Below are 19,504 nucleotides of genomic sequence, written 5' to 3'. Positions count from 1 at the left end.
CAGCTAAGATTCTAAGCTTTTGCTCATGATTCCACAGCTAAGGTTACATAAGCGAAGATTCCAACACAAATTAACTACCTCCAGGGTCCAAGTTCTTAAGCACTAGGTTACACTTCCTTTCTGGTCCTACGAATGTTCTATTTCTCAAATTGGGTAGGGTTTCTGGACGCATTACACTTATTATTTATACCTTACACATATACTGTATTATAGAGGTCATATATATATATGTATATGAAATATCGCACTTACACATACACATGCTTTTACAAACACCAAAATAAAAAACTAAATTGGAAGGAAACTCGTGGCTCAAACTTCACTGAAGTCCCCAAGGTTGGCAGTGGGAGAGAACCCTGAGGGCGCAGCTGGACCTCTCAGAGCCCCCCACCTTGTAAATCCCTGCATTATCTGGACGCCGTGGACAATCCCACCAATCTTGGCTGCAATCTCCCCTCCGACCTCAGAGGGCGCTATCCTCATGCTCACTGCACACGGGGCACAGGATCAAGTTTCAGTTAGGGCGGGGAGTGTGGAGAGAGGTCTTTCTAGGTGGCAGTGGCTTCCGGTGCTCACGGGCGCTAACAGATAACCGCTAGGCATCGTGCTCGAGGTGCCTGAACGTTCCTCGCCCGACTTGAGCTCGCAGTTCCGTTTCTGGCAGTGAATCTGAAGCTCAGAACGGGTTCACAACTTGTCCTAAGTCATACAGCCAACCAGCAGTGGGACTTGAACTAGGTCCCCCGAGCTCCCCAGTGCTCGAGGCTGTCTCCCCGAGGGTCCTAGGATATCTACAAACTCTGATTTAAAGACTGTCTTTCTCCGGGGCGGGGGTGTGTGTGTGCGTGTGACCAAGAATCTCTTGGCTTCTGTCGCCCTGGCTAAAGGTGCGTCTTGGCTCCCGACTGGGTGTCCTCCGAGAGGAACAGGCTCGAGGAAAGCGGGCAGGGCCGGGTCCGGCCAGCTCCACCTGGGCTGGGCAGCGCGGGGACTACCCACCTAGCACGAGGATACGGTCTTCTGGCCGCAGCTCAGGCTCCAGGAGGGCACGGAAGGAGGAGAAGTCTCCGAACCACTCGTAAGGGGCAGAGTCCGCGGCATCCCGGTAGCGCCGGTCCCAGTACTGGACCTCACGGTACCAGCAGTTCTGCTCCGGTATCTCCCGCGCCGGGGCCGGGGCCCTCGGAGAGGCCATGCTCGCGGCTGCAGGGCGGCCCCGCTCAGCGCCGGCACCTCCGGACCCGGCTTGGCGCCCAGTGCAGCCAATAGGGAGGGGAGCGCTCGGGGGCGTGGTCTTTGTGCCTCCGCCCACCACCTGCAGTTGCTCAACATAAACACGTGGAACTTCCGTCCTCTGCTGAGCGCTCTTGGGAGAATACTCCGGGTGGGAAAAGCACATCATTGAGAACTTGAAGCCTCCAAACGTACTGCTCCCTCAAACTCAACAGTGTCAGACTCCCTCGACTCATCACTGCTTCCTCTCATATTTTGTCTGCCCGGCTCCTTCCGTTAAGAAGCCTGAAAGTTAATGAAAGATTCCTTTGTACCCAGTTTTGAGCACACGGCAGGCTCTGAGAGGAGGTAGGAGGCGCGCGACACAGGTCTTGGCCTCCAGGAGAGACGAACACGGACGAAGTGTGATGCCAGGCAGGGGAGAACACGAGGAATGCTGCTCTTCTGAGCAAACGTCCGATCTACTTTAGCGCCTGTGTGCCTAGAACCAAGTATGTACTGAGGAGTAAGACTATTCCCGCGCGTACGGAGTGTGCAGTCCACCAGGAAAGATGTGGAAGAAGTAAATTTTAATGGAGAAAAATAGGACGCGACTCTGGTCAGCATCAGTCCGTTGGGACGGCCGGCGCGGGCAGCGGAACCTAAGTGCCGAGGGATCGGGCTTCCGGGGTGGCGGGCCAACACGAGCGGCGCACCGTCAAGATGGCGGCGGGCGTTCGGAAGCGCGGCCGGGCCGGTCCCGCAACCCGGGCTGCGGGACTCTGTGGACAATGGCTGCGGCGCGCCTGGCAAGAGCGGCGCCTACTACTGCTGGAGCCGCGCTACACGCTGCTGGTGGCCGCCTGCCTCTGCCTGGCGGAGGTGGGCATCACCTTCTGGGTCATTCACAGGGTGGCATGTGAGTGCGCCGAGGAGGAGGGGAGGGTGGGGAGGGGGACCCGAACCCCCTACCCAAACTGGGACCCAGATTTGGAGCTGAAATCCAGACCCCGGATCCAATCAGCCGTCAGTTGCAGACCATGATTTTTACCCAGGTCCCAAGCTTGCTCCACAAAAGCAAACCCTGTCTTAACGCCTCCCATGATGGAAGAAGGGACCCTAGAGATTGGCCCTCTACCCTGAACATACAGCCTGCCAGGCTAAGAAAATAAGCCAGCCTGGAAATCAAAAGACCTGGGTCCAAGTTAATGTACTGCTGCTCCTTCTTGTCTCTGTTGCTTTGGACATGCCCTTTCCTCTGCTGGCTCCGAATTTTCCCATCTGTTCAATTCTGAAGTCTCAGAGTCTCTTGTCCACTGTGGCATTTTGTGACCACTTGAGTCCTTTTGGTCTTATTGGGGGCTCCTTTCCAGGCTGAATCTAGACACTGGGCTTAAGGCTTTCTTGCTAAAGATAATTAATTCAGCACATTTACTGAATGTTTATCATGTGCTTAGCACTATGTTAGATGCCAGGGGTAGAGTGGTGAAAAAATAGACACATTTCCTATTTGGGTGTATGGGCCTGGGCAAAAATAAGTTAGCAGAAAATGATAGTGGGTCATTCATCATGATAGTTGTAAGCCAGGGAGCCATAAAGGACCCAGGAGGGCACTTAGGCCAGACTTGATGAGTTAAGGAAGGCTTACTAGAGTCCCCCTTGAAAGGTAAGAGCAAGGCAGTTGAGGAAAGAGAGAAAAGGGGAGGAGAGAGAGCACTCTAGGCAGAGAATCCTGTCACTAAAACTTCCAGTCAAAAGAGAACCTGCTTCCTTTGAGGAACTGAATTTTTTTTTTTTTTTTAAGAGCTGGAACGATCCAAGTGAGGATAGCAGTGAGACATGAGATTGTACAAGTTGAGACCAGATGGTGAAGCAGTCTAAATTGTGTGAAGGGGACAATTAGCATGGTGGTTAAGAATCTAGAACCTCATGGAGTTCCAATCTCAATTCTACCCTTAGCTCACTGATCTTGAACTAGTCACTTAACCTCATTAATTCATAGGTTCCTCTTCCAGAACTGGGAATAATAGATTTTAGTCTTTATCTTAGGAGCCTTGAGGAATCATTGAAGGGTTTTAAGCAGAGAGATCTGACATTTCTATTATAGGAAGAGCTCTCTGGTTGCAGGGTGGGATATATATTGTAGTGGGGTAAACGTGGAAGCTGGAAAACTAATTGGGAAATTGTTGCATCATTGAGGCTAGAGATTATGTTAGTTCCAAATTTTATTTTATTTTATTTTATTTTTTAAAGATTTTATTTATTTATTCATGAGCCGCACATACACACACACAGAGGGAGAGAGAGAGAGAGGCAGAGACACAACACAGGCAGAGGGAGAAGCAGGCTCCATGCAGGGAGCCTGATGCGGGACTCGATCCAGGGTCTCCAGGATCAGGCCCTGGGCTGAAGGCGGCGCTAAACCGCTGAGCCACTCGGGCTGCCCAGTTCCAAATTTAATTTAAGTATGTAATATCAGAAAAGGATGAAAGATAGTAGTTATTTAGGATGAAAAATAGGACTTGGTGACTGGGTGTTGGAAATAAGAAACAAGTGTCAAAGATGTTACCCAGGTTTGTGACCTGGGCAGCTGGGAGGTTGATGGTGCCATTCATGGAACCCAGGAAGGGGAGCAGCTTTGGAGTAAATGGTTTGAGTTCAAGTACAGACAATTACAGACATGTTGATTTTGAGTTGCTTGGATTCACCCAGAGATAGGCAGTTGGATAAGGGGTTGGGATAGATGTCCTGGGAAAGAGCTGGAACTCTGTGTTTTGATGGGCTGAATGTGTGTGTGAGGCAGACAAGTTCTGAACTTGGAAGTAACCACACCGTCCTGTCCTTTTCCAGATACAGAGATTGACTGGAAGGCCTACATGGCCCAGGTGGAAGGCGTCATCAACGGCACCTATGACTACACCCAACTGCAGGGTGACACTGGACCTCTTGTGTGAGTTGTGATACAGGGTTCAGTGAGGACCTGAGGGACCGACCGACTGGATACCAGGCTGGGTAGCCTGACCCAGACTCCTCTTCCAGGTACCCAGCCGGCTTTGTGTACATCTTTATGGGGCTGTATTATGCCACTGGCCGGGGCACTGACATCCGCATGGCCCAGCACATCTTTGCTGTGCTCTACCTGGCCACCTTACTGCTTGTCTTCTTGATCTACCACCAGACCTGCAAGGTGAGTCCTTACTGCCAGGACCAGGGGGCCCCAACTGTCAGTGCTGAGGAGTAGGGATGGCTCAGGGTTAGTGAGCTGACCTTGTTCCCCATTGTCCCCACCTCTCAGGTACCTCCCTTCGTCTTTTTCTTCATGTGCTGCGCCTCTTACCGCGTCCACTCCATCTTCGTGCTGAGGCTCTTCAATGACCCAGTGGCCATGGCGCTGCTCTTTCTCAGTATCAACCTCCTGCTGGCCCGGCGCTGGGGCTGGGGCTGCTGCTGTTTCAGGTCAACACCTCTCCCTTCCTCCCCTTCTCCCACTCTGTATTTCCATCTAATTTTCCAATTCCCCAATTCCATCCTCCAGTTTTCTGCAGCAGAGGAAGTAGGGGAGTAACCAGACAGTATGGGTCAGTCAGGGCCCTACTAGACAAGTCTAGGATCTGTAGAAAGTCTCTGTGCCCATCCCCTCAACACACACAGTTTTCCCAATCCTCTTTTCCTTCCAGACAGCATCTATTTTTGGAGTTGGTCCTTGCACATTCTAAATACTCTAAACATGTATTTGCTGGCTCACTCTGAGCATAGAGACTTGGTATCTGCCCCTTACCTTCAGCCTCCTCCCAGGCTGCTTTACCCTCCTTCCAGCAATTCTGAGTGTGGGCCCCGTCCTGGAGGGGAGGAGTTGCTTTGTGTGTGTGTGTGTGTGTGTGTGTGTGTGTGTGTGTGTGTGTGTGTGTCAGGGAGAGATGCATCTTTGAGTGGGGTAAATGGCCTTGGAGCTGATCTCCACTCTTCCTCTCCCGTACCTCCCCCAGCCTGGCAGTCTCCGTGAAGATGAACGTGCTGCTCTTTGCCCCTGGATTGCTGTTTCTTCTTCTCACACAATTTGGCTTCCGTGGAGCCCTTCCCAAGTTGGGCATCTGTGCTGTTCTTCAGGTACTGCCCCACTACCCCTTCTCCTTCCTAATGAAGGGGAGGCTACTCTCTGGCCTCCTTCCATCATTGAGACTTTCTCAAAGCTAACAGGGTTTTTGGGAGTTGATACTGGGCTTTACTTTTATTAGTTCTAAAATAAGGGCATTGAACTGGATGGTTTCTGAGGGTCTGATTCTGCCCATTTATGACTTGGTGAATCCAAACTTAAAGTTCTGTTATTACCTGCCTTCTCAGTTTCTTTGGCCCCAGCCTCTGGCCTAGATGTGGAGGCTGGCTTTCCTGCTATTTCTGGGGGAATTTGGGATCTCCTGAGACCTACACCCTCTGTCCACTCCCCTTGATGATTAGTATGAAAGCTCAAGTCTGGGCATCTCTGCTGATGTCATACCTGTCTTCAGGTGGTGCTGGGGCTGCCCTTCCTGCTGGAGAACCCCATTGGCTACCTATCCCGCTCCTTTGACCTTGGCCGCCAGTTTCTCTTCCGCTGGACAGTGAACTGGCGCTTCCTCCCTGAGGCCCTCTTCTTGCATCGTGCCTTCCACGTGGCACTGTTGGCTGCCCACCTCACCCTGCTCTTTCTCTTTGCCTTCTGCAAGTGGCACAGGTGAGAAAGGGGAGCAGTATCATGAGCAGAGTTGGGGGAAGTATAAAGGGCCTGCTTGGGGGACGTGTTGAGTTCATGTGCATGAATCTAGAGCTTGCCCTAGGATGGGGGCTTGATAAATATTTGAATGGCTTCTCCCCAGGACGGGGGAAAGTATCCTGTCGCTGCTGAAGGATCCCTCCAAAAGGAAGGTTCCACCGCAGCCCCTCACACCCAATCATATCCTTTAAATCATGGGAGGGTAAGTCTTGCCCTCTCCAGGTACAGTTGGGGTGCTGGTCAGTCAGCCCTGGATGGCTGGTGAGCCAGGGGAAGGAAAACGAGGTGCCAGTAATAACTACAGGCCCTGTTCATGGAGTAGAGCTGTTCCCTCCACCACTCTGCACCACTGTGCTAAGCACTTTACATATTTAAGCATATTTTATTCTTAATCCTAAATATTATTTGACTTACCATTATGACTACTTACTCTCTGCCTGATGCTGTCCTCAGAGATTTACATACATTCTAACATGTAAAGTTCACAAGAGACTCTGAAATAGGGAGGCTTTTTTTAATTATTATTATTATTATACTTATTTTACAGATGACAAAATCAAGACATTAAGGAGTTTAAGTAATTTACTTAGGTCACTCAGTTTGTAAGTGATGAATTTAAACTCACAAGGCCCTGTGGTCCTAGTATTCTTGTCTCCACATTAGATTGAGGAGCAAGCCTGGAGAAGTTAAGAAACTTGTCCAAAAGTATGCATCTCAGAAACGTAGATCCAGGGGGCTATCTGACCCCAAACTTTTGCCCCTTTGCTTTGGAACCTCCCTGCCTGCCCCCATCCCAACTCGTGGCCCTTCTACTCCTGCCCTTGGCCTTGACCACTGCATACAGATCATCTCTACTCTCTTCACCTCCAACTTCATTGGCATCTGCTTCAGCCGCTCCCTCCACTACCAGTTCTACGTCTGGTATTTCCACACACTGCCTTACCTACTGTGGGCCACGCCTGCACGCTGGCTTACACATCTGCTCAGGTACTGGCTGGGACCATCCGGGCTAGTGGGAAGGGCCAGGGAGCTCCTCATCCCAAGGCTAACCGTGGAGGGTTGGGGGCAAGCCAAAGGGCTGCAGGCTTAGAAACTGGGCAAAACCTGAGCTTATTTCTCATCTCCAGGTTGCTGGTGCTGGGGCTCATCGAGCTCTCCTGGAACACATACCCATCCACGTCCTGCAGCTCTGCTGCCCTGCACATATGCCATGCTATCATCCTGCTGCAGCTCTGGCTGGGCCCCCAGCCTTTCCCCAAGAGCATCCAGCACAGCAAGAAAGCCCACTGAGGTCCACTTCCCTTCCCCTCCAGTCCACTCTTAGGACTCTGGATGGGAATAGACTCTGTGCCCTTCCCAATAAACCTTACCAAGTCCACTTCTGTGCAGCCTACATGGAAGTGCCTGCACCAAGCTGTGAGGGGCATGCACACTGCAGATAAAGAACTCATTTGGTCAGTCCTAAGAGGCACTTTATTGCATAGGATTTGGGAGCTGTGGCTCTCTCCCCTCCCACTGCACTGCACAGAGCTCAGAAGGGAAAGGGCATGGGGTGGGAGGAGGGGGAGAGAGCACAGGCAGGCACTTTCTGTGAGGGCAGGGGGTTTCTGGGAAGGAGATGAGAAGCAGTGGGGGTCAGGCTGATACCAGCCTGCCCCTCCCAGTACCGAGAAGCCGGCCCTGGGTGGCAGTGACTTGAGTCTGTTGGATAGCGCCAGCCAGAGCGATGGGCAGCCCTCACACATTTGCCGGGCTATAGCACAGCAGGTGTAGCTGCAGATTCTGGTCCCAGTGGCGGAGCAGCAGGAAGAGACCCCGGGCTGCGGCTTTGAGGGCAGCCAGGTCAAGGCCATCTGGCAGGTGCTGGGCCCGCAGCCAACAGTCTGCTTTAGCTGCTGCTAGTTCCCACTCGCCAAAGGCTGCAGCACAGCGGTGCTCTAGCCATGCCAGTGCCACAGCTGTGGCCCAGGTCCGGCCCCGCAGGTCGGCACCGCCCAGCCCTTCTGGACCCTCTGAGGCCTCGGTGTCTGAGCCCCTCCCACTATCCACCTGGCCTGGACCCCCAGAGCCTGAGCTGGGGGACGGGCTGCAGGAGGCTGTGGCACTGTCACCCTGGCCAACACCAGGTCCCAGAAGCGCCCAGGGAGAGGAGGCCGAGGTGGGGCTGAGGCTGGCACGGTGCACAGCAAAGGGTGAAGCACGGCACAGGCGTTCCTGTGGGATGCGGACTGCTGCACAGAAGGGCGCATCCAGGCGGAAGGAGCCGGGTGCCTCCTGCAGCCGCACCTGAGGAGAGAGGAGGTGGGGGGAGAAGCGAGCTGAGACAGTGCCCTGGCCTTGGCAGCACCACCCTCCACCTCCCGAGTCCTCACCAAGGGCAAGTAGTCATGGTCGCTGCCTTCACTGTTGCTGTCACTACCCTGGCCCTGGTTGGGGCTGCAGAGTCTGTGGCTGTCAGAGCCTCTGGCCTTCCCTCTGCCCAGGCCGAGCCTAGAGGGAGGCTGGGGGGGATGGCGATGAGGACTTCTGGTGGCAGCCTTGGGGTTGCCATTTTGGGTCGGGTTCCAGGCGCCTGTTAGAGAGCCTCCTTGAAGTCCTGCAATGGAGCCAGTCAGTGCCAGTTGTGGTCCCTAAGTGTGGCTGTTCCCTGCCCCCACTCGACTTTGAGTGTTACCTTTAGAGTGCACAGCTGTGGGCAGAAGAGTTGCATCTAGATGGCCCTGAGGAGCTGGAGAAGTGCCTGGGGGCTCAGCTAGCTCTGTAGGGGCACAGGAGGTGGGTATTAACTAGGAGGCGGGCAGTGAAGCGAGGGCCAGCACCTGAGAGGTCACCTAGGAGGGACTGTACCTGAGCTCCGCACCTGCAGGGCTGATGGGAGGACCTCCCTGGTGGTCGCATCCACAGCTACCGGGCAGGTGAAGCAGGAGGGGGCAGAGCTGACCTTGCTCGTCTGAAGGGCTCGGAGCCAGGACCTCCGGGCATGGCCTGAGACCAAAGAACAGCACGCTGAACTGGAGCAGGTGCGCTTCCCCCACCTGCCCTCTACAGAGAGCCTTATAGGAAAAAATCTCCGTTTTCCACTAGCTTTTCCTTCTGTCCACTTTTGAACAGGGTACAGTTCCTTCCTGGAGCCAGCTCAGACTCCCCAACTTTTGACAGTAGTTAGGCTGAACCCTCAGCCCGCAGCCGGGCCAGACCCTCTGGCCACCCAGAAACAACATTTTATACACCACCTTAGGTGTATAAAAGGTGGCGCCTTTTCTGCTCACTCAGCACTGTCCAATAGAACTTTCTGCAGTGAATGAAATGTTCTAGATCTGCATGATTTGGGAGGGTAGCTACTAGCCATGTGTGAGTATTAAGCATTTTAAGTGTGGCTGGTGCCACTGAAGAACTGAAATTCTCAGTATTTGATAGAGGAGTCCACCTGAATGACAGATTTGTTTTTATGTTATAGGCACTGTGAGTTACTAAGAAGATCACATCTCCCTCTGTTTTGGCTGCTAGGAAGCTTGCCAGTTTTGGGTCCTGTGCTCACAAGGGCATATAACCTCATGGTGTGCATATCTTTCATATAACCCTATTCTCTACTTTTATCATTCCATTGCCCTGCTTATTTTCTTTTTCTTGTCAGTATGGGTAAACCACCTCCAGTTGTTTGTGATCAAAGTGAGGCATAGGGTGATCAGACACACAGACCGACACCTCTGCCACTCTCTGCCCCATACAGGCTCCTTGGGCCCTCACCGGGCCCACCAGCAACTCACCTTGGTCAGCTGTGGCCTCAGCCCCTCCACGGAGAGCCAGCTGTTCATTGTCCCGGACCACGGAGGCTGCCGTCAGCCGATGGAGTGCTTGGTCCCAAGCACCTTCTCTTTCAGGAGGTGATAGAGGCAGTGAGCCAGCATCACCAGGTCCCCATAATGTCTCTAGCCCAACGCCCACCTCCCAGCACATAGGCTGCTCCCCACACAGGGCCCGGATCACCACGTGGCAGCGTGGAGCCTGAGGGGGCAGTGTCACTGCCGGAGGGGCCAACTCCCCACTGTGGGGCATAGCAGAGAATAAGAAGGGAGGTTCCATCAACATGTCCCAGTCCATAGCTGCTGGGGAGAGCAGGTTTCCTGCAGAGAGACAACCATAACGGCAGGGGCAGCATGGTACCCTAGGCTCCACCTCTTAAGACCTCTGTGATGTCAGGACCCAGCTTCCCATCCAACCCTTACCTGAGTCATCTGGGCCCTGTCCCAGCTGCAGCCCTGACTCAGGGCCTGGCCCATCTGGTGCTATGCCCAGAGAGGGGTTCCGGGGACAGCCAGGGACTGGGTTCATCTGACCCGGGGGTGATGAGAGGCTCCGGCCGGCCAGAGCTGCTCTGCGTCGACGACCCAGCACCTCAGCACTCAGGGCCCCAGACTGTACACAAGAAGTGGGGGCCGCCAGTCAAGGAATACAGAGCTCTGGCCACACAGCCCTTTGAAATGGTGGACAGTTGCTCACTACCCTCAGGAGCAAGGCCAGAGTCCTCGTGGCCCCCAGCCCCCTTCCCAGTGCCATCTCCCCCCGCCATGCCCAACTTCTCCCTTGAGATTGTTACTTGTCTGTTTTTCTTCATGTCTTCTCTCCCTGCCTGGCTACCTCCTACTTACTCTTCCAGATGTAGCTCTTGCTTTTCTGACTCCCTCAAACAGGACTAGCCATCTTGACTCTGACTCTCCCCATGCTACTATGTTGCTGTGCTCACCACTGTGTGTAACATGGTATCATAGATTTACCCATTTATCTCTTTAGCTGGACTTAATAGTGACCACTGCACAATTTATGGCATATAGCAGATAGTCAATAAACATTTGCTGGATATGTAGTAGAATGCATGTGGACTGAGCCTCACCTTGACTGAAGCCAGTGGGGGTGGTGGCAGGGGGCAGGAGCGGGAGCCTGCAGGTTCTGTCCAGGCCAGGCTGCGGCAGCCCTGCTGAGAAGGGAGATGCAGGGGAGCCATGCCCTCGGGGGAGCAAGGGTCCTGGGAACCAGGGGACTCGCTGCTGCCTGTGGAGCCAGGACCTGGCTCCGGGCTGGCAGAGCAGTGGGTGAGCACATACTGCTCCCGGATGTATGATGACTGGAAGATGCGGCGCCATATGGCTGTATCAGAGGGGTTGGGTCCAGGGTCTGTGACTGGGTCCGTCAGAGCGTCAGTACCTGCTGGGAGGCAAGAGAACAGATTCCAGCCCTGGCCTCTCCTATGGCCCACTCATCCAACACAGCTGCACGCGGTGTCCAGGTACTCACTCTGCTCTGAGTCCCCAGCAGCCCATGGACTGGACAGCTCCGCTGACACAGTGCCTGTTCCCAGGAGCTCTGAGGTGCCAGTGGGCTCGGTGCCAGGACTGGTGGCACATGGGACTTCCTCTGGGGATGGGAACACAGAGCCTCCCAAGCTCTGCCAGCCAGGTTCTTGGCCCTAGAGAGGGACAGTCATTGGAGAAAAACCTGATTGTAGTTTTATGCTGCCTCTTTCCAAACAGGATTTAAGATGTCTCACCACAAGAGGCAATAAAGTTAAACCAGAAATGAAAGCCTAGTACTGAGGACGGAGGAAGCATATAAGGTAATCATAAGGTTAATAGAACTGTTGTGGCTGAGCTTCAGGTTTGGCCCTGAGCTTCCTGGCAGGCAGGCAAAAAGGCCACCGCTCCATTATATAGCTCTCATGATCAAGATGAGGAAGTGTGCTTATTTCTTGTAGAGAGAGAAAGCTTTTTATAAATAAAAATAACTATCATTTCTTAAACTCCTACTACATGTCAAGTGTCCTACCAAGAGTGTGCACGTCGTGACCTCCAGTTACAACAACCCTATAACAAAAATGAGTATGAGGAAATGGGCTCAGAGAGGTGAAGTGACTCACCCAAAATCAAATGGCTAGTACATGCTAGAGGTGGGATCTGAGATTTCATCTAGACTATGTTTCTGAGTGTTCTAGGAAATAACCCAAATGGTGCTTTCTCTAGGGCACTATGTGAAGAAACAAGTGAATTTCAACAAAACTCATAGCAAGTGCTAGGGCTGTCTTCTGTGGCTGTGTGCTTGGATGACCTTGGGAAAAGGCCAGGGACAACACTTTCTGGGGCAGTTCAGTGGAAGACCTCATGTAGAGGGCAGACTGGATCCCCTTGAGGAGCCCAGTGTCATCTCTGGGGAGGCTGGGGGTGCAGTAGGAGAGCTTGGCAGGGAGAGGCACAGGGAGTGGAAGAAGACATGCAGGGACTTTAGACATCCCAGACCTACCACCCGCACCCCAGCCCAGGCCTACCCCTGGGCCGCGGGGCCGGAAGCCATCTACCCTGAAGAGTGAGCAGTAACCGAGCAGCTGGTCCCCAGGGTAGAGTGCTGGGATCTCCCGGGGGGTCAGCAGTGCCTCCACCGCATCAGGCACAAACCAGTCCACAGAGATGTCGCTCAAAGCAGGTTCCAGTGCCTTCCGCAGAGCCTGCACCAGCTGTGAGGAATGACCAGAGGGAGGACATGGGAGAGAGAGGCGCCACACAGCCCAGAGAGTGGGAAGGCCACCCTTCGGCTGATGCCATTTGCCCAGCCCCTGGGCTGAGGGGAGCAGGGTCAGACTGGGGTCAAAGGAAGGAAGGGTAGAAATAAGCAAGGGGACTGAGTGCTCAGCCCTCAGGGTTTGGTCTGTCTCCTGGCCTGAGCCACGCCTGTGGATGAGGCAAGATTTGTCGGGGATGTGGCTCAGCACCAGAACAAAACAGAGTAAGATTTAGGGGGTGGTCAGAGGCCATGTCCCCCGCACCTCTGCCTCCTGCAGTACCTCACAACAGCACTAGCAGCTCCTCTCCTGATTGGCATCTCAGAGGAGAGGAATTGGAATGGGGGAGAAGTCCTGGTCATGGGTGCCAAGAGACCCCGAGACTTGACTGGGTTCTGCTGCAGGCTTAGTGTAACTTGGGGGAAGGACTCCTGGGAGTAGGGAACAGGGCTCAAGCTCACCATGGGCTGCAGCCTCTCCCCAGGCCTCGGGAAATAGGCCTGGCCCCTGCTGAGGGCAGACAGACCCTGAAGCAGCTGGTGGCAGGCAGGCCCCAACCCAAAGGAGAAGCACCTGATGAGGAAAGGGAAGCAGCTGTGACCTTCAGGAGCCTCTTGGGGCAGGGGTCAGTCTCAGGCACCTGGCTCCTCCGTCCACCCCATACCTGGCTGCCCCCCTGTGCCACCTCATGAGCTCCAGGGTTTGATGGGTAGCAGCAGCCACGGGTGAGGCAGCAGTCAGCAGGAACAGCTGCCTAGGGTGGGCCTTGTGCTGGGGCTGCCCCATGGCCCAGGTCAGCGCGGCCAGCACATCTGGGGGGCCACTTGCTGCCTGCAGGGTCTCAACGTTCTCACAGATCAGCTGCATAGTGTCCTGGGAAGAAAAGGCATCCTTTGGTCACGCCAGGCTGAAACATCTTCATTAGGCCCCCAAATCCCTGGACCGTACTCACATCACTGCAAGGCCGGCTCTCTGGGAAGAGGGGCTGCACCACCGTGCCGAACATGGCCAGGTTGATGAGCGTCTGTGGTGGCAGTGACTTCACGGCCAAAACAATGGCATCCTGGGGAGGGCCGGGGAGGGCAGCGTGAAGCAGGCCCCATGGACAGTGGTAGGGATGCCAGACTGCCTGCCTTCTCCAGGCTGCGTGAAAATGAGGGGCTGGTGGTGGTGGTCTGGGAGAGGCCCTGTGCGTGTCAGATGAGGCGGGGGACCCTAAAGTGTGAGGGAGGCTGAGTGTGTGACAGCCCCTGGAGGGGTAGGTGAATCCTTGGGTTTGGGATTCGGTGTGAATGAATGTAACTTCACATGTAAGAGAGGCTCCTGGAATCCAGGAGATGCATGTGTGTATGGTAGGGGTGTGTGCGTGCGTGTGTCTTTGAGAGCCTGCCCCCCAGCCCACCTCAGACCCCCCGCCCCTGCCCCCAGGCCTGCCCACACCATGCCCCCACAGGCCTTGTGTGCTACACTGCTGCCGTCCAACAGGAAGAGAAGCTCCCGTGTAGCTGTGCCCAGGTGCCCAGGCTTGGAGCTCAGGTCTGGGCAGAAGCTCAACACCAGCACGGGGTTCAGCAGGATGTCCTTGTGGAAGCGTCGTTGCAGGAACCACACCTGGTGTGGGAGCCCAAGTCATCCAGGGCCAGGCTTAGTGGAACTCTAGCCCGGGCTGGCACCGGGACCTAGCCCTCAGGCCTTTTTCTATCTAATACACCCGAGGGGGCTCCTTTTTATAGTCCTTTGAATAAAGGAAAGAGCGGAGGCAGGTGGCTGGTCTCTGCCTGTCAGTCCTAGCCCCCATGCTCTGAGATACACCCCAGGAAGACTTGCGTGGGCCCTCCTATGATAACACTCATCAGCCCTTTGGGATGGTGGTGGCAGCCACTACGAGGTCCTGCTAAGACACAGCTCCCTTCCTCCCATCATAACACGAGTCTGCTTATTTGTTCCTTGTGCACAAGTGCAGCTGATGGTGAGGTCAGAGGCCAGGCCCTGACTCCAGGCAGCCATACCTGCCGGTCCCCGTCACTGTCCTTTCGCTGCAGCCTCTGGAAATCCCGGCGGGCCCTCACCTGGGCCTCATATTCAGCTGAGCTCAGGCTGCCAGCCTCTAGCATCAGGTGTGGCTGGTGGGGCTCTAGGGAAGAGGGGACACAGCTATTAGGAAAGTCCCTGTCTTTGGACCCCAACTGCTCAGTCCCACTGTCCCAGGAGGACCTTGCAAGTCCAGCCTCCCTGCACCATGCAGCCCACCCTCACAGATGATTTGATTCATCTGGCTTGGGACCCAGAAATCTATACTGGAAAAACGCTACCCAGGTGTTCCTGAAGCAGGTCAGAGCTGGCCCCCTTGCCCCAGTCTCTCACCACTGGGGTGCAGCAGGATCTCCAACACCCGGTCACAGCGGTGGCCCTCTGCTAGTGTGACACAGATGGTGGCCGCAGAGCTGGCATGAGGTGGGGCATCTGCCCGCAGAGCATGAGAGGGGCTCTCCAGGCCTGAGGGAGAGGCAGGCAGGGAGAGGGGATGATCGCCCCACCCCAAGCCAGTACTAGAGCACGAATATCACCTTGCCAGACAACGGTGATGCGGGCAAGGATCGGGACTGGTCGCACCCAGCTCTCAGAGTCCGAGCTATCGGCTTGCATGGACAAAGGGAGGGATTTTGTCTGCTTTTGTGGGCTGGGAAGTGGATTCCCAGTTCTGAGCCTGGCTGATCAGTCGTATATCAACCAGCTGCTGATTTAGCATCCTCCCCCACTTCTTGCACAAGGAAACTCCACTTCATCACTTGGACCGCTCTCAATGTAATCATCTTTCTTCCCATTGGTGAGTAGAATGGGATATAAATAAGTTACACTGACAAATCAAGGGGTGTGTGTGTGTGTGTTGTGTAGAAGTGTCCAGGGGATGCCCCCACCAAAACTGGAAATTCCTAAGGCTTAGCTCCTTGTTTTCTTTTCATCCTGTGTTCCTCCCAGTCCTGAGCCCTGAATTGTTCCCCAGTCAGCTATGCTAGGAGGGGCACCCACCTGCCAGCAGGCATGGCCCAGTGACCAGCATCTCGAAGGAGAAGGTGTATGGGGCAGGGCAGCGGGCAGGACCTGAGAACACATCCTGAGGGGCAGTTCGCTCCTCCCAGGCCAGCCCTTCCTCCTGAGGGCTGCCCACCCCGAAGCAGCTGGTGGGGCTGGAAGGGAGCATGAGGAGAGTCACTGGGCCACCACAAGGCCCCTAGCCCCTCTGGCTGAATGGCCCCAGCCCTTCCCCACCCTGCCCATCCCCCAGGGCACCCTACCAAAGCCCCCTCACCCGCACTAGACCCAGAGAAGCCGAGGGAGGGACGAAGAGAATCACCATAGGCCCAACCTGTCGTCACAGAGCCCCGGAGGCCTGGGGGGCCCAGGTGGGCCTGGTGAGGCCAGTGGGGTGAGCACAGAGGGCAGAGCCACACGCAGCACCCCATCAGGCCTTGAGGGCAGCTCCCGGCTGCTGCACAGGGTCACTGTCATGGTGCCGGCTGCATTGATGAGGCCTGTGGGCAGCACCAATGTGGACCGGGCCTGGGCCAGATCCAAGACAAGATGACCTACGATGAGTGAGAAAAGGGGTCAGAGGGGGCTGGAAGGAGAGAGATGGGGGAAATAGGAAATGGGAGCAGGCACTGAGACAGGGGAGCCTGGGCAAGGGGAACTTTCCAAAGTGGGAGAGACACGGGGCTAATGTGTTGGTGATGCAGAATGGAGGCATGAGCTGAATGATGGCTGAAGGAGAGGCAGGATGGTGGTAGAAGGATATGGCTGTCATCGGGAAAAGAAGCAGTGACATTACCGCTAACGGAGAGCTGAGGAGAAGGGGACATGCCCACACCACCACCAAGATCCTAGGGTACCCATACCCTCTGTCCCTCTTCCCTAGCCTGTGCCTGACCATTCAACCCTTGGGTATTGTCTTCCTAAGGACCCTCCCATATGGACTGACATCTTCCATAGTCTGGGACCCAGCCTGCTCACAAGTCCCCAGTCCGGAGCTCCCCACTGCCCATAGTAGTAGCTCTAGAATTTTCTACCCAAGAGGAGTTTAGAAGGAGTCATCTGCTTAGAAGCTGGCTACAGGACATACAGCTGTACTTGCATACTGAGCACAACACTTTACTTATACCGTCGGTTTATTTGGGGACAGGGGGGAATCATGGGAGTCCGTGCTGCTAAAGAAAAAATGGCCAGGTGTGTACAGCGGCAGTCAAGGCCTTACATGATCTGGCTCCAGGCTACCTTTATAGCCCTACTTTGCCTCATTTCTCCACAGTAATCATGTATCCATTCTTTGGAGAAATGCTTGCAGAATAAATGAAGGGAAGAAGATGGAAGGAAAGAAAAGAGAAGGAAGAAAGGGGCTTTTATTGCAACCAGGTGAGGCTTGGGGACAGCCTGATAGAGTGGAGAGGGCACAGGATCAGGTTTTGTGTCTCAGCTCTATGACTTAATTCTGCCCTTTGGTAAGTCTTGTCTTGAGAAACCTCAGTTTCTTCATCCATGAAATGGGAATCATAAGAACTACATCTCAAAAACTATGGTGAGGAATAAATGAGATAGTGTGTGCCCAGCATCCAACACACAGAGGCTGTTACTATTATTTTCACACCTGTAACACGGGGATAGAGAACAGCACTTACATTACATACCTCTCTGGATTCAAATGAGGTGACACCAGTGACTGGACTCTGTCAACTGTAAATTACTACAAACACGAGGTATTTTATTACCATCACTCAACACAACTTACTTCCAGACCTTTGCTTACACCATTGCTCCTGACTGGAGTGCCTTTTCCCTCCTCTGCACTTCAGGAGTCATACCCTTCCTTTTGGTCAAATGCCGCTCCACTTCCTTCTGGAACATTCCTGGGGCCTCAATCCAGAGTTCCCTCTGGTCTCTAACTAACTGCTGGGCTTATACCAACTCTCAGCGCCACTGGATTCTGTCTCTCTTACCGGGATGGCAAATCCCATGTACAGGAATGAATGTGCAAATAAATGAAAGAATGAAGCGCAAGCCACGGAACCTAGCACGGGGGTGGGCTTCCATTCCCCAGCCCAGCCGTCAGGGGCCTCGGTGCGGGGCGCGGGGAGCTTGGAGGTGACCAAGGCCCTGGCCCAGGCTCCGGGCGGGGAGCAAGCTCAGGTCAGGCCTGGGTCACAGTCCCCCGGGCCCCCGCAGGCGCCGGGTCCGCGACTGTTGAATAAAGGCATGAACTGATGGATGAGCGGCTCAGCGGCTGGGGGGCAGCGGGCAGGCGAGGGCCGCAGAGCGGGGCGGGGGCGGGGGCGGGGGCGGGGCCCGCACTCACCCTGCGGGCAGCGGCGGGGCGTGGGGGCCCCCCAGCCGGGGCCCAGCGCGCGGCAGCAGGCGGCCTGCGAGCGCCGCCGGCTCTGCAGCTGGAACGAGACGCGCCGTCCGGCCGCCTCCGCCTCGAAGCCCGAGACCACTTCGGCCTCCGCCAGCGGGTACACGAAGACGCCTGCGGCGGGGCGCGGGGCACAGGCGGCGTCGGACCTCGCCGGCCCCCGCGCCCCCCGCGCCCCCCGCGCCCCGCCCCGCGCGGCTCTCACCTTCCACCGGCTGCGGCTGCGGGTTGCGGTAGGTGAGCCGGGCCCGCAGGCTGAGGCACGGGCCGTTGGCGCTGGCCCGCACCCAGGAGTCGGTGAGCGGCAGCGGCGTCCAGCCGGAGGGGCAGTACAGGCCGGGCATGGCGCGCTGCGGGCGGGGGGCGGGAGCGCGGGGGGGTCGGGCCCGGGCGCGGGGGCCAGGAGCGGGGGCTCGCGCGGGCCCGACAGGTGGCGCGGGGAGGGGGGTGGCGTGATGGGCATCCGGGCCCGTTACCCGGGAGCCGGCGAGCCGGGGGTTAATGATTAACCGGCGCCGCGGGCGCCCGGGGAGGAGGGTGGGGCCGGGGGTCGCAGCTGCCGCCGCCCCCGTACCTGCCGGCCCCCGGGGCTCCCCGCGGCTGCCAGCTGTCGGAGTGGCGCGGGCGGCGAGAGGGAGGATGCTCCGGGCGAAGAGCGGGGTTTAAAGGGCCAGCACCCCCGAGGTCCCCGCCGGCGAGGGGCGGCCGCGGCCGGGAGCCCGAGCGCCGTAGCCTGACTGGGGCGCCGGCAGGGGCTGCGGGGGAGCGGAGGGGCTGGGGGGGAGCGCCGAGACCCGGAGGGGTGTTGGGGCGGGGGCTACCGTGGGGGCGGCCCAGGGCACCCGCGTCCCCCCCCCCCCCGGCAGAACGGAGCCGAGCTCAGGGGGTGCAGCCGGCTGGGTGTAGGGGTCCCCGCCCTCCCCGCGGGCCGCCCAGCCTCACCGCGGCGTCCTCTGCCGAGATCTGGGCGCCACCACCGGGCCGGGGTGGGTCCGGGCACCTGCCGGGCACCCGCTCCCGGCTCCCGCGGCGGCCGCTCTGAGTCCGCGCAGGGGCGTCGGCTCTGCGGGTGCCGGGCCCGCCCCGCTCAGGAGCGCCGCCCTCGGCCCGCCCCGGCCCCGCCTGCCGCTGCGGCGGGGGGCCGCTCCCCTCCGCCCCCGCTTCGGGCGCCCGGCCACCCCCGCGCCAGCCCCCGCCGCCCCGGCTCGGCCCCGCGCCGCAGTGCAGGACCCGCGGCCCCGCCGCCGCACGGCCCCCCGGCCACGAGGCCCCCGGGCGCCCGGAGCCCCCCCACCCCCCGCCCCGTCCTCCGGGAAGCGGAGCTGCTGCAAGCGCAGCGGTGGGCTCAGTCGCAGCCCCCGCCCCCAGCACTGCAGCGACTCCAGCCGTCCCACCGTCCCCCCACTTCGCGTCCTGGCTGTGCTTTCCCGTCAGTGCGGTGACCCTCTTTCATCACTGCAGCGATCCCACAGCTTCATCGCCGCAGGAACCCTCCTCCCCCGAAAAGAGCCTTTTTTGCTTTGCAAAGTACTCCTTCATCACGGCAGAAACCCTCCCGACCCCTGCAGCTCTCTTCGGCTCTCGTGACCAC

General features: G+C 56.8%; 3 protein-coding genes across 9 annotated transcripts in view; 1 reads left to right on the top strand and 2 right to left on the bottom strand.

Annotated features, from left to right (window-relative positions):
- Positions 1–1,235, bottom strand: part of ECE2 (endothelin converting enzyme 2) — a 32,062-nt gene extending 30,827 nt beyond the window's left edge. For both annotated transcript variants that reach the window (XM_055307797.1, XM_055307796.1), the window contains exon 1: positions 1,000–1,235. In XM_055307797.1, the coding sequence (XP_055163772.1) occupies positions 1,000–1,195 (196 nt within the window). In that variant the 5' untranslated portion in view covers positions 1,196–1,235. The remainder of the gene's footprint in view (positions 1–999) is intronic.
- A 671-nt stretch (positions 1,236–1,906) lies between these two features.
- On the top strand, positions 1,907–7,340 carry ALG3 (ALG3 alpha-1,3- mannosyltransferase). Of its 3 annotated transcripts, none has more exons than XM_055308369.1 (9): positions 1,908–2,131; positions 4,063–4,162; positions 4,252–4,399; positions 4,508–4,668; positions 5,199–5,319; positions 5,718–5,923; positions 6,066–6,143; positions 6,806–6,949; positions 7,090–7,340. In XM_055308369.1, the coding sequence occupies exons 1-9, from the start codon at positions 1,936–1,938 to the stop codon at positions 7,250–7,252; spliced, it is 1,317 nt and encodes a 438-aa protein (XP_055164344.1). In that variant the 5' UTR covers positions 1,908–1,935; the 3' UTR covers positions 7,253–7,340. The 3 variants fall into 3 exon arrangements, with proteins under 3 accessions (XP_055164345.1, XP_055164344.1, XP_055164346.1); XM_055308371.1 differs by having other exon boundaries at positions 1,979–2,094; XM_055308370.1 differs by lacking the exon at positions 6,066–6,143 and having other exon boundaries at positions 1,907–2,131; positions 6,807–6,949.
- An 83-nt stretch (positions 7,341–7,423) lies between these two features.
- On the bottom strand, positions 7,424–18,944 carry VWA5B2 (von Willebrand factor A domain containing 5B2). Of its 4 annotated transcripts, XM_055308366.1 has the most exons (21): positions 18,856–18,944; positions 18,488–18,668; positions 18,119–18,263; positions 17,857–18,027; positions 15,877–16,096; positions 15,540–15,697; positions 14,874–15,005; positions 14,519–14,643; positions 13,965–14,120; positions 13,462–13,572; positions 13,174–13,382; positions 12,971–13,082; positions 12,279–12,464; positions 11,255–11,426; positions 10,854–11,167; positions 10,189–10,378; positions 9,730–10,086; positions 8,810–8,947; positions 8,637–8,720; positions 8,335–8,558; positions 7,424–8,248 (listed from the first exon to the last, which is right to left on the bottom strand). In XM_055308366.1, the coding sequence occupies exons 3-21, from the start codon at positions 18,255–18,257 to the stop codon at positions 7,700–7,702; spliced, it is 3,747 nt and encodes a 1,248-aa protein (XP_055164341.1). In that variant the 5' UTR covers positions 18,258–18,263; positions 18,488–18,668; positions 18,856–18,944; the 3' UTR covers positions 7,424–7,699. The 4 variants fall into 4 exon arrangements, with proteins under 4 accessions (XP_055164341.1, XP_055164340.1, XP_055164342.1 ...); XM_055308365.1 differs by lacking the exon at positions 18,488–18,668; XM_055308367.1 differs by lacking the exon at positions 18,488–18,668 and having other exon boundaries at positions 10,854–11,164.
- Between the last annotated feature and the right edge of the window lie 560 nt (positions 18,945–19,504).

Source organism: Nyctereutes procyonoides, unplaced genomic scaffold (genome assembly GCF_905146905.1).
Source record: "Nyctereutes procyonoides isolate TBG_1078 unplaced genomic scaffold, NYPRO_anot_genome, whole genome shotgun sequence".
NCBI lineage: Eukaryota > Metazoa > Chordata > Mammalia > Carnivora > Canidae > Nyctereutes > Nyctereutes procyonoides.
Note: the sequence above shows the minus strand (reverse complement) of the source record. Positions and strands in the feature narration are given on the sequence as shown.